Source organism: Macaca thibetana, chromosome 8, assembly GCF_024542745.1.
Source record: "Macaca thibetana thibetana isolate TM-01 chromosome 8, ASM2454274v1, whole genome shotgun sequence".
Classification (NCBI taxonomy): domain Eukaryota; kingdom Metazoa; phylum Chordata; class Mammalia; order Primates; family Cercopithecidae; genus Macaca; species Macaca thibetana.
Genome location: NC_065585.1, coordinates 88871841 through 88885720, shown reverse-complemented (window position 1 = coordinate 88885720; position 13880 = coordinate 88871841). Strand labels below are relative to the sequence as shown.

At 40.6% G+C, this 13880-nt stretch overlaps 2 protein-coding genes across 9 annotated transcripts in view; both read left to right on the top strand.

The window, feature by feature from the left end:
* Positions 1-8148, top strand: part of TGS1 (trimethylguanosine synthase 1) — a 553145-nt gene extending 544997 nt beyond the window's left edge. For 3 of the 5 annotated variants that reach the window (XM_050802344.1, XM_050802340.1, XM_050802343.1), the window contains one exon: positions 7265-8148. In XM_050802344.1, coding sequence (XP_050658301.1) covers positions 7265-7387 — 123 coding nt within the window. In that variant the 3' untranslated portion in view covers positions 7388-8148. Of the gene's footprint in view, positions 1-910; positions 1007-7264 lie in introns of all 5 variants that reach the window. The other 2 variants (XR_007728401.1, XM_050802342.1) reach the window with 2 other exon arrangements.
* CHCHD7 (coiled-coil-helix-coiled-coil-helix domain containing 7) overlaps positions 1-13880 on the top strand; it is a 1019570-nt gene that overhangs the window by 611475 nt on the left and 394215 nt on the right. The gene's annotated exons all lie outside the window — the stretch shown is intronic.

Below are 13880 nucleotides of genomic sequence, written 5' to 3'. Positions count from 1 at the left end.
GATAGATAGGTCGATAGGAATGAGGTATTTATAGGTCATACTTCTAAAACTTATCATATATAAGAATAGAATTGTAAGTATTTGAATAATGAACTGTTTGTAAATATGAAAAACTATTAGGTAATATTGTTATGTGGAAAATGTTTTAAATATAACAATTCAGTTTATTAGCATTTTTGGTGGTTTTGGCTAAATACAATAAAAATGTATCACAGATTTATTTGCAAATATTCTAAGTAATTATAGTATCTGTGTATTTAATAAATGGAAGATTGGGCCCTAACTGGTTTCTAAATATTCGATTTTTTTAATTTGTGTGAAATTTTTCTGAATTAAGTTAATATAGTGGAAATCTAATCTAATGGTAGCTCTCGTATAAGTAGAGAACATTAGTCCAGGTTTAGGAACCAGAAGCATGAGAGAGTAAAAAGAAGGCTAAGAACTGGATTGGGCTTCTGGTACATGTTGGAATAGTAGACTCCAAGCTAGTTACTTGAAAATAGCCTTTACAGCTCATAGCACTCCACAGTGCGTTCATTCCTACCACACTAACAATACCCTGCATTCATACACTATACATCTACAGCATAGGAGCTGGCATACATGCTTAGGTAGGGTGTACAGTGTCCTCTTAGCCATTTCATTGACTCATCATGAGATTCTGGAGCAGTATGTTTCTGAAGCACCTGATCTCATTGGTGGCTAAACTATGGAGGTATGGAGATTTGCCTGGTCATTCTGCCGCACAGCGACAGTCTTATTACACCTTGCTGTCTCCCACTGACACAGTGTTCATTACCAAGAAGAAACAGATTTATCTGTTACCACAATATTAGCTCGCCATGAGATTGGAGCAATAAGTAGAATTTGACTCTTTCAGTAATTGGTTCCCAATTTTTTTTTGAGACAGCCAGGCCAGAGGACAGTGGCATGATCACGGCTCTCTGCAGCCTCCCAGACTGAAACGATTCTCCCACCTCTGTCTCCCGAGTACCTGGGACTACAGGTGTGCACCACCACACCTGGCTAGTTTTTATATTTTTTTGCAGAGATGGGGTTTCGCCATGTTGGCCAGCTATTCTTCACCTCAGCATCCCAAAGTGCTGGGATTACAGGCATGAACCACTGCACCCAGCCTGGTTCCCAGTTTTTTTGTTTGTTTGTTGTTTTGTTTTGTTTTGAGATGGAGTATCTCTCTGTGGCCCAGGCTGGAGTGCAGTGGCGTGATCTCAGCTCACTGCAAGCTCCGCCTTCTGGGTTCACGCCATTCTCCTGCCTCAGCCCCCCGAGTAGCTGGGACTACAGGCGCTCACCACCACGCCCAGCTAATTTCTTTGTATTTTTAGTAGAGACGGGGTTTCACCATATTAGCAAGGATGGTCTTGATCTCCTGACCTAGTGATCCGCCCACCTCAGCCTCCCAAAGTGCTGGGATTACAGGCGTGAACCACTGCGTCCGGCTCAGTTCCCAGTTTTCTAGACCAACTCGATTCTTAGTGAAATCACTGCTTAATCATACACTGCAATTCATGATAAATATGTGATCAGTTCCTAATATTTACTAGCCAGCTTTTCCCTTGGGAAGTTTGCTGCTGCACAATTAGAGCAGAATCGTTTGTTCTTAAACCGTATATATTGTCATGCTCTAGAGGGGTTGTGGGACTGATTGGCCTCATAGTTGACTTGGGAAGACACAAATGCAGTTTTGCTGAAATGCTTCTAAATATAGCTTGTATCTCCTTCACTTCTGTGGGTAACTTTTCTCACTAAATGATGGAGATAGAAATTAGAGGGATACCCAGCTCTTCTGCGCCACACAGTGCTATCTGCCAGTGCTGTACTGATAGCCTGTGCTTCCTGTAATTTGTTGAACAGTCTTCATGTTTCCGGTATCTGGTTCTGAGAATGAGTGAAGGACAGAACTTAGTGAACTGGTTGTTTTTGGGTTTCGGTGGGGTTTTTTCCTTCTTTGGAGACAGAGCCTCGCTCTATCCACGAGGCTGGAGTACAGTCACATGATCACAGCTCACTGCAGCCTCAAACCCCAAGCTCAAACAATCCTCCTACCTCAGCCTTCAGAGTAGCTGGAACCATATGCACGGGCCACCACGCCTGGCTAATTTTTTTATTTTTTGTAGAGACAGGGTTTCACCATGTTGCCCAGGCTGGACTTCTAGGCTAAAGCAGTCTTTCTACTTCAGCCACCCAAAGTTCTGGGATTACAGGCATGAGCCACCGTAACTGGCCTGGTAGCCTCCTTTTAGGACACCAGTGTAAGTTAGCTTGTGATGCCTGGGAGAATTTTTTTTTTTTTTGAGACGGAGTTTTGCTGTTGTTGCCCAGGCTGGCGTGCAATGGCCTGATCTCAGCTCATCACAACCTCCACTTCCCGGGTTCAAGCCATTCTCCTGCCTCAGCCTCCCAAGTAGCTGGGATTACAGGCATGCACCACTATGCCCGGCTAATTTATTTTTAGTAGAGACGGGATTTCTCCATGTTGGTCAGGCTGGTCTCGAACTCCCGACCTCAGGTGATCTGCCCGCCTCAGCCTCCCAAAGTGCTGGGATTACAGGCCTGAGCCACTATGCCCGGCAGCCTGGAAGAATTTTTTTTTGACCTATCACCAGGTGTTCCTGTTGATGATGGTGGCTTTAAGATTTATTTACTTAAGCATAGAAATCTCATTTCTGTTTACCATGTGCAGAGAATGGAACTAATTTAATGAATATTTTTAAGTTTGAATGATGCCTGATTTTCTGCTGACTAAAAAATATTTTCTTCTTTCACCTCCCAGAGAACTTTTAATTACCAGAAATGTTTTCTCAACTTTGTTTTATTTTCGTGTGATTATTAGTTGGATCTAGCAGAAGAAAAGAGGACAAAAAGAACTAGTGGTAAGGCACTTACTTGGCCTGTGTGACATTAGGTTTGTAGTCACAGCCAGTATTTCAGATGCTTGCTGCTGCTAGCATTGTATTTGACACAGATCTGAAGGCCACATAAAATGGTCTTTATCTGGTACAATTATCTTCTACCCACATTTCTGCATATCGTAGATACAATCTCTTCCATGTAGTAATAGGGCATTTTTCAGTGCTCTGATGTTTCTGTGTCTTTCTTGTAGTAAAGTGTATCTGTGATTAGTAATTATTATATATTCTTCCAGTAGGATGCAGTTGGGAGGTTATTTTCTCTCATTCAGTTATCATGCACTTTTACTTTAAATTCAGTTTCTTTTGAAAAAATGCAGTTTTGCTCCGGGCACAGTGGCTCATGCCTGTAATCCCAACACTTTGGGAGGCCGAGGCGGGTGGATCACCTGAGGTCAGGAGTTTTGAGACCAGCCTGGCCAACATGGTGAAACCCCATCCCTAATAAAAATACGAAACTTAGCCGAGTGCAGTGGTGGGTGCCTGTGATCCCAGCCACTCGGGAGGCTGAGGCAGGAGAATCGCTTGAACACAGGAGGCAGAGGTTGCAGTGAGCCGAGATTGTGCCACTGTACTCCAGCCTAGGTGATAGAGTCAGACTCGTCTCAAAAAAAAGAAAAAATGCAGTTTTGAATGTATATTTGATGCTTAAATCTTCTGTACTTTAACACCTTCATTGTGATCTTTTCTGTTTCTCCTTTCCCAGTCCCCAAATAACTTTACTGCCTGATGTCAAATCTAGTCGAGAGTTCAGTCCTTAATTCTAGTTTTGTTCCAAATTAATTGGGATTTATTTTAGTAAAATTAATATATTTAGGTAATATGCCAAAAAGTGGAAAGTAATCCAGAGCTACTAATCTTTATCTGTTTCTACCTGCTGTTATCCCTCTCTGTGTCCTTCCTACCTCTCTTCCTCTCACAGTTTACTACATTCTAAGAAAGGGGAGGGAACCAAATAACATTTTGCCAGCTAAACCTTCTAGTGAAAAATAAGGACAGCTAGAAAATGGCATTCATTAAATTTGTCTGAAGCAAGGTTATTTTGCTTGAATTACTAAATTTATAGTCTTTCCAACTCCAAAATTCTGACTTTTAAAATATATGTAGTTGTGAAAATGTGAAAAAGTACAAAAAGGCTAAAGTTAGAAATTATTTGTAATCAGAACACATGAAAGTAACATGTTAAGTTAAAAAAAAAATTTGTTTCTAAACACTAAGTAGATAAGAGTTTTCTCACTATATTTTGTCACATAGGTTCACCCTCTTCTTCAGTATTAGGAACAATATTTGTTTTATTTGTCCATCATCTGATTCTCCCAACTAGAATGTAAAATTCATGAAGGTGGGGATTTTTGTTTGTTTTTTGCTATACTACACTACCTAGAACAGACACCTGTAAGCTCTCAATAATAGTTATTGAATAAAGTAATTCATGAACTGTTTTGCACAGACTTCAGAACTCAACGATTTCTGAGAAAACTCCCGTCTTACCTTCGTTTTTTATTGTAATCCCAAGCAGCCACATCTAGACAACCCTCTGAAAGCTGTTAAGAGATACAAAAAAAACTACCCTGTCTTCTCAGAAATTGGTTTTTGTGTAATCCTATTTATGGCTTATATAAGAAATAATAATTATATTTATAGTACCTTTATTTTTTTTTTTTCAAGTAAACCTCAGAAATTTTTCTTTTCTTTAAAATGCTCTTTTAGGGAGAGAGACAGTATTCCTATTTTTTGGATTTAGAAAGCCAAAGCCTATTTTAATGGCTTTCTTAACAACAGCAAAAATGTGGTTTTTTGTTTGTTTGTTTGTTTGTTTGTTTTTGGCGATGGAGTCTCGCTATGTAGCCCAGGCTGGAATGCAGTGGCACAATCTTGGCTCACTGCAAGCTCCGCCTCCTGGGTTCACGCCATTCTCCTGCCTCAACCTCCCAAGTAGCTGGGACTACAGGTGCCCACCACCACGCCCAGCTAATTTTTTGTATTTTTAGTAGAGACAGGGTTTCACCGTGTTAGCAAGGATGGTCTCGATCTCCTGACCTCGTGATCTGCCCACCTCGGCCTCCCAAAGTGCTGGGATTACAGGCATGAGACACCACGCCGGGCCTAAAAATGGCTTTTTAAATTAATGCAGCAAATTATTGGTAGAACTGGGGATTTTTAAGTTATTTGTTAAAAGGCACAGCAGAAATGCTACATTTGAGTTACATCTCAACTCAAAGAAAAATTATTGTGGAAAAGTGATAAACTGTTCAAAATGGCTTTTATTGGCTAAAGACAAAATAACTGTTTTTTTTTTTTTTTTTTTTGCCCTTTCTTGTAAAAATATCAGACTGGCATAAAGATACCAAAATAGAATTTAAAACATTTATTCCTAATAATTGCTACTGTGAGTCTACTTGGCTATTTTTACATTTCTAGTTTCACTTTAAGTATTCCTTACCAAAAAAAAAAAAAGATAGTAGGGAGGGTGCATTTAATCATTATAAGGGATACTGTATTTGACTTATTTTCACATAGTGTACCATGGAATGACTGGTTGATTATTCCCTATTTCTGTGTCTGTGACTTTTTACATACTCACTGGAAATGCACAATAAATCTTCCCTTCTACCAGAAGCCGGGGTGGTATGCATAATACCACTGAGATTACATTCTCTCAACCCTTAAAACCAGACTGACTGAGCACCTCTCTTTACAAAATCCACAACTATAATTTTGCTGATTACAGTTACAGAAAATGCTTGTTTCTTGTTGTTTATGCCTGTCCCTAATACTTTGGGTGTGCTTTTTTCTATTGCTGTGTCTTCTATTCTATTCTATTCTCTGATTGCCAGGGCTCCCCACTGCATTCTGCCTTCTCTTGATCTTTCCTCTTACTACCCTGAAAAACTGATCTCTGGTGAAATAATCATGAGTTACAAAGTAACATATTTGCTATTTAAAAGATTTCTGAGAGTTTGGTTGACAAAAGTACTGAACAAAAACAAAACCTTACCTGTATAAGAACTTAGGGTAAAACATTACTACTTTATAATGTACCAAGGTGAGTGCAAGCATTACTGTCATGGAACAAAAGAATCTTTAGCAGCTGACTGCCCCATTCCACTGTCAAATGCTGGTCATTCGGCTAGCATCCTTTTGATGCTAACTGTGGAGGTGGGGAAGGAGCAGTGCTTTCAGCTTCCTAATAAAGGAGTCAGTCACTATATTCTGGTAGACCTCAAAAAGAGCAATGTATTTTACCAAAATTGTTGTAGAAAGCATTTAAAATACATAAAGGGGCAACAGGTAGAAGAGGTGGTCCAAGGTGGGAGAAAAGAAAGGAGATCAGTGAGAGAAGGAAAAGTCACTAGAGGCTAGACTCCTCATGAGAGTAGGGATCCTGGCCTGGATCAGAGCTAGGATTATGTAGCCAGGTACTCAGTAAATACTGTCGAATGAATGAGAGGGTGAGATGCAGACAGTAAGATGAACAGGACAAAGGCTTTCAGGAAAGGGAAATACTCTTTAAATATTTTTGTTAAGAAATAAACCTGGGGAGGAGGAGGAAAAAGGGTGAGAAAAATAGTAATAATATTTTAAAAATAAACCTAGGCCAGGTGCGGTGGCCTGTAATCCCAGCACTTTGGGAGGCTGGGCTGAGCAGATCACCAGGTCAGGAGTTCAAGACCAACCTGGCCAACTTGGTGAAACTCCATTTCTACTAAAAAAAAATACAAAAATTAGCTGGTCATGGTGGCATGCACGTGTAATCCCAGCTACTGAGGAGGCTGAGGCAGGAGAATTCCTTGAACCCGGAAGGCAGAGATTGCAGTGAACCGAGACCGCACCACTGCACACCAGCCTGGGCGACAGAGTAGGACTCCATCTCAAAAAACAAAAAAAATAAATAAACATGACTTTGGGAGACAGAGGTGAGAGGAATACTTAAGACCAGGCGTTCAAGACAAGCTTGGGCAACAAAGTGAGACCCTGCCTCTAATGTTTAAAAATAAAAATAAAAATTTTTAATAAATCTGATGTTTGGGAAGGATTTGTTCATTTTTTTTCTTCCTCTGAGTTCTTTAGCTATGGCATTGGAGAAATCAAGTCCTATACAACAGCGTAACACTATGAACTTTCCTATAATATCAAAAGGACCTGAAACAAGTATTCCTACCACCAAATACTGCATCGACGCCTGGGAAGTAGCAGTGAACATTTGAGATGCCTCGTTATTCAAAGGACTTAAAAGCCAGAGTCTTCCTATTATTTGACAAAACAGTACAAATGGAAGACTTTTGAAATTATGCTTATGTGTGTGTGTGACTTTCTTCTGTTCATCTTTTTAGGTGGCATCCTTAGCTGGGCCTGGAGGGCAAGTGGAAATAGAACAGAACTTCCTTAACAATAAATTGAAGACAATCACTGCATATTTTGGTGACCTAATTCGAAGACCAGCCTCTGAAACCTAACTATGCAGCAGTGTGAGAACCAAAGATCATGGAGTGGTCAAAACATTCAGATGAGACATTTGGCATGTCTTCCTTTATTCGCTGATATATTCTACCCATGGTCTTATATCACTGTATGAAATGGAAACTTACAGGACTCAAATATCAGTGAAATATTTTGAGATCTTTGAATAATTCCTTTAGAGGAATTATACAAAATTAATATATATGAGTTCTTTGTGGGTTTTTTTTGTTTTTTTTTTTTGAGACAGGATCTCACTCTGTCACCCAGGCTGGAGTGCAGTGTCATGATCACAGCTCACTGCAGGTTCAACCTTCTGAGCTCAAACAATCCTTCTGCCTCAGTCCCCCCAGTAGCTGGGGCTTTAGGTGGGCACTGCCACACCAGACTAATTTTTGTATTTTTTATAGAGACGAGGTCTCACCATGTTGGTCAGGCTGGTGTCAGACTCCCTGGGCTCAAGTCAGTCCACCCACCTTACCCTTCCCAAGTGCTGGGATTACAGGCATGAGCTACTGTGCCCAGCCTTACGGACGTCCTTTTGAAGTATCTTTTTCACTCATAGAATATGAATACATTTATTTAGACTTTTTCTAGAACTTCCCTGTTTTCATGTCTTTGCTTCATCTGGAATTGGCTTCTTGACACCCTTTTATAAAGTCTATGTTTGTAAAATTTCCATTGCGACATCAATACGAAATATATTTTGTAATATAGGAGTTTATATTCTTTTTTTATTAAAATGGCAATGAAAGCAAAAGGGATATGTGTTGCTTAATTATTCATCTAAAAAGTGTTGGGGCAAAAAAATAGTGACATACAACTCTGTCCATTGAAGGTTAGACCTGGGACTTCTATATTTTAATAATACGAGCATGTTAAACATTAAACAGAACATGATATTGGCTGGGATAAGATTAGAGAATTGAAATAAATTTGGGGAATTTCCAAGAAATACTGGAAAATTAGACTAGAAAAACAGCTGTTATATAAATAACTTTGTTGGAGTATGCTAATTTTAGTGTCTTGAAACTTTACAGTACAGTAGTAACTGAGCTGATCATTAAAGGTGAAATTACTTTTTCATTAATTCACACCTTCAAAATATGTCCAAATGTTCTTGGTTTTTAAACTTTATGTAGCATTCTTAAAGTCACTAGGGAGATGGCAGGTGAAGTAAAGGCAGATTTCCAAAATCACCAATTTTTTTTAGTTTTCTGTCACTTAACCTTTCATGCATATACTTATTTCCACAACTAATTTTCTTACTTGTATATTAATAAAACTAACTCATCTTCCTGAACATACATGATCTTATATGAGAAGAACAGGAAGCTTAGCCTTAGTTAGCTAAAACTAAGATATTCTTGCCCACTAATCACACAGGGATAAAACTAATTAATAGACTGTTAAGATTGTCAGTACTCAATAGGACTTCAGAAGCGTTCTAGTCCATTGTGTGAATCAGGTTCAAAAAAATCTTATTAAGAAGACAAATACATAAAATGGATAAAAAGACTGGGTGCAGTGGCTCACGCCTGTAATCCCAGCACTCTTGAGAGGCCAAGGTGGGCGGATCACCTTGTGGTCAGGAGTTCTAGACCAGCCTGGCCAGCATGGTGAAACCCCGCCTCTCTACTAAAAATGCAAAAATTAGCCGGGCGGGGTGGCACACGCCTGTAATCCCAGCTACTCAGGAAGCTAAGGTAGGAGAACTGCTTGAACCCAGGAGGTAGAGGTTGCAGTAAGCCGAGATTGTGCCACTGCACTCCTGCCTGGACAACAGAGCAAGACTATCTCAAAAAAAAATGTGAAAGTACTCCCCACCTGCCACATTTTCTTTCCCCTGTGAGACCCCTATCTCAAAAAATAAGTAAGTACATAACCATAATTTGTTAATGATTACAGCAGTTCTTGTATATTTGTTCCATGTCTTAAAAATGATAGTACAGATTGATATCTACGTATTTGGAGATGGGGGTTCACGCCTGTAATCCCAACACTGGGAGGCTGAGGTGGGCAGATCACCTGAGGTCAGGAGTTCAAGACCAGCCTGACCAGTGAAACCCCATCTCTAGTAAAAATACAAAAATTACAGTGGTGGTGCAAGCCTGTAGTCCCAACTACTCGGGAGGCTGAGGAAGGAGAAATTCTTGAACCCAAGAGGCAGAAGTTGCAGCCGAGATTGCACCACTGCACTCCAGCCTGGGTGACAGAGCAAGACTCTGTCTCAAAAAAAAAAAAAAAAAGAATGCTTTTGATTTTTGTCTCTTTATATTCAGTCGTCTTACTGAACTCGTTTATTAGTTCTAATAATTTTTGTTTGTTTCCCCCTTCCTCCCCCCCCATAGTTTTTAATTGATACACTTTGATTTTCTAAATAAGCAGTCATGACATCTACACATGAGTTTTTCTCTTTGCAAAAATGTAAGCCTCTTAATTTTTATTTTCCTGTTGCATTGGTTGGGACTGCCAGGAATGTTGTAATAGCACTTGTTCCTTCTTATTTTGCAGTGAAAGGTTAGAAGCATTTCTATTAAATGTTATTGTAGCTCACATCAAAATTAAGATATTGCCTCTCCTTTTTTTTTTTTTAATTTTAGGCTTCCTCAAATCATGGGGTTCCACTTTTTTATTTAATGTAGGAAAGTCTAAATTACCTTAAAATTTTCAAATTATTTAACCCTGTGTTCCTTTAATTAAATCCAACTGTATCATAATGTATTAAATAGTTCACTACTGGATTTCATTTGATAAATTTACTTTGTTTTGTTTTGTTTACGTTTGCTTTTGAGCACCTTGCCTGGTTTTGGCATCCAAGTTAAGCTATTCTGGCAGAATGCTTTAGTAAGTGTTTCATTTTTTTATTTCTCCCCCCTCCCCGCCCCGCCTTTTTTTTTTTATAATTTTCATTTCACAGGTACATGTGCAGGTTTGTTACATGGATATGTTACCTGATGTTGACATTTGGGCTTCTACTGATCCCATCACCCAAATAGTGAATATAGTGCTCAATAAATAGTTCTGTGTCCTAAATAACATTGGCAATGTCTGTTCACTAAACTCTTGGTGGAACTGCGTGAAGATTGGGCTTGGTAACTTTCTGAGCAAGATGTTTTGATTGCAGCCTTTTTTTTTTTTTTTTTTTTTTTAAGACACGGTCTCACTCTGTCACTCAGGCTAGAGTGCAGTGCTGCAGTCTTGACCTCCTAGGCATAAGCAATCCTACCACCTCAGCCTTCAGAGTAGCTGGGACCACAGGCATATGCCACCATGTCCAGCTAATTGCTAATTTTTTTTTTTTTAAGAGACAGGGTCTCACTATGTTGTCCAGGCTAGGAGTGCAGCTTTTTTTATTTTAAACTTACTTTCTATTTGTTTATTATTCTGATTTAGTCAAATGCCAGCATTTTTTTAACTACTATTTTTTTTTTTTTTTTTTGAGATGGAGTCTCGCTTTGTCACCCAGGCTGGAGTGCAGTGGCGCAATCTCGGCTCACTGCAAGCTCCGCCTCCCGAGTTCACGCCATTCTCCTACCTCAGCCTCCGAGTAGCTGGGACTACAGGCACGCACCACCATGCCCAGCTAATTTTTTGTATTTTTAGTAGAGACGGGATTTCACCATGTTAGCCAGGATGGTCTCGCTCTCCTGACCTCGTGATATGCCCGCCTCGGCCTCCCAAAGTGCTGGGATTACAGGCGTGAGCCACCGCGCCCAGCTTTTTTTTTTTTTTTTGACACAGAGTCTCTGTCACCCAGACTAGAGTGCTGTGGCATGATCTCAGCTCACTACAACCTCCACCTCCCAGGTTCAAGCATGTCTCAGCCTCCCAAGTAGGTGGGACTACAGGTGTGTACCACCACACCCAGCTAGTTTTTTGTAGTTTTAGTGAGATGGGGTTTCACCATGTTAGACAGGATGGTCTTGAACTCCTGGCCTCAAGTGTTCCGCTGGCCTTGGCCTCCCAAAGTGCTAGGATTACAGGCGTGAGCCACCGCGCCTGCCCAGAAAATAGCTATTTATTTAGATTTTGACAATATAAAGTTAATACATTATCTCATACTTGTTTTAATTCTTTTTTTAACTTCATTTTTGAATAATTTCTGACTTGTAAAAAAGCCTGAAAAATAGTACAAAAAATATCTCCAGCTACTCAGAAGTGAGTGCAGTAGTTATCCTGCGATCATAATGTTGCCATGTCTGTGTCAACATATACTGTTGTTTACTTAATTTTTAAACTTAAAAGTGATTTGTAAAGGAATTACAAATACTGCCACAAATGAGAAATCATTATCTCTTTTAATATTTGCATATTAATATGAAAAATGTTCATTAATTTTTTACCTAAAAGAACACTGCAGGCCAGGAGCAGTGGTTCACACCTGCAATCCCAGCACTTTGGGAGGCTGAAGCAGGTGATCACCTGAGGTCAGGAATTCGAGGCCAGCCTGTTCAATATGGTGAAACCCTGTCTCTACTAAAAATACAAAAATTAACCGGGCATGGTGGCATGCACCTATAGTCCTAGCTACTCGGGAGGCTGAAACAGGAGAATTGCTTGAACTAGGAGATGGAGGTTGCAGTGAGCTGAGATCACACCACTGCACTCCAGGCTGGGCAACAGAACCAGACTGCATCTCAAAACAAAAAAGAACACTGCATACCACACTTCGGGGAAACTTGGAATGGGTGATGAACAATAAAGATAAAGACCCATATTGCCCCCTCTAGGAGTGAGGATGTGTCACATGTTGTGCCGGTGTACACGAAAAGGCTGCCCTTTGAACTGTAGGGTATGTTATCGCAGGAGGCACAGTAGAAATTTTCCAGGTTAAAAGGTTGGGACAAGACATTCCAAGGAAAGAAACAGCATTTAGAAGGCACAAAGGCAAATGAAGGCTGAGCATATGTGGGCGTCAGTAAATGCTGAATTTTCCAGGAAGTCACTGAAGTTATGACTGATGAGGTAGCAGGGTCTCCTGTGCTGAGCTGAGGAGTGAAGGCTGGCTGCATCCTGAAGGCAGTGGGAGCCTTTCAGAGTTTGAAAGCTTGGTAAAGCCTAAGGGCTCCTCGTCAGAAAAAAAAAAAAATTACAGCGTGGTGGCTCAGGCCTGTAATCCCAGCACTTTGGGAGGCCGAGGCAGGTGGATCACGAGGTCAGGACTTCAAGACCAACCTGGCCAAGATGGTGAAACCCCATCTCTACTAAAAATACAAAAGAATTAGCCAGGCGTGATGGCGGGTCCCTGTAATCTCAGCTACTCAGGAGGCTGAGGCAGAGAATTGCTTGAACCTGGGAGGCGGAGGTTGCAGTGAGCCAAGATCTCGCCACTGCACCACTCCAGCCTGGGCGACAGAGCAAGGCTCTGTCTCCAAAAAAAAAAAAAAAAAAAATGTTTTAAATGCATAGAATAAGGCCAGGCACGGTGGCTCACACCTGTAATCCTAGCACTTTGGGAGGCCAAGGTGGGTGGATCACTTGAGGTCAGGAGTTCAAAACCAGCCTGGCCAACACGGTGAAACCCTGTCTCTACTGAAAATACAAAAAAAAATTATCCGGGCATAGTGGTGGATGCCTGTAATCCCAGCTATTCAGGAGACTGAGGCAGGAGAATTGCTTGAACCTGGGAGGCAGAGTTTACAGTGAGTTGAGATCATGTCATTGCACTCCAGCCTGGGTGACAGAGCGAGACTCCATCTTAAATTAAATTAAATTAAATTAAATTAAATTAAAAATAAATGCATAGAATAAAAGCCTAGAGGCCGGGCACAGTGGCTCACATCTGTAATCCAAGCACTTTGGGAGGCCAAGGCAGGTGGATCATGAAGTCAGGAGTTGTAGACCAGCCTGACCAACATGGTCAAACCCCATCTCTACTAAAAATAAAAAAATTAGCCATACGTGGTGACGGGTGCCTGTAATCCCACCTACTTGGGAGGCTGAGGCAGGAGAATCACTTGAACCCGAGAGGTGGAGGTTGCAGCGAGCAGAGATAGCGCCATTGCCCTCCAGCCTGGGCGACAGAGGGAGATTCTGTCTCAAAAATAAATAAATGAATAAATAAGAATAAAAGCCTAGGATTACAGAGCAATCCCACTATATCAAAGTGGCTATGAAAATGTCAAGAAAATATGTGTGGTATAATAAATGTGTGCTTTTTCATTAACACATTAAATAACATCTACTGGAGGGTCTACTAGTACTACAATTTCAGTGGTGGTATTACAGCAGCTAGAATATTACATTAAAATATCTACCTTTCTGTCAGTGGCAAAGCACAGATACTGCTAAAAGCTTTTTTTTGTTTGTTTGATGTGTTGACATCCACGTTCACAGACTGCCTAAATCCTGTCCATGATCCTCCTAGTGGTTTGCAGTTTCCAGGTGAAGAGCCCCCTCTTAGAGAGGTCGCTCTAACACAGAAGAATTAGACCAGACAAGAAGCAGGGAGACCATATGCACCTTGAAGGGTGCTCAGCCAAACCTGGG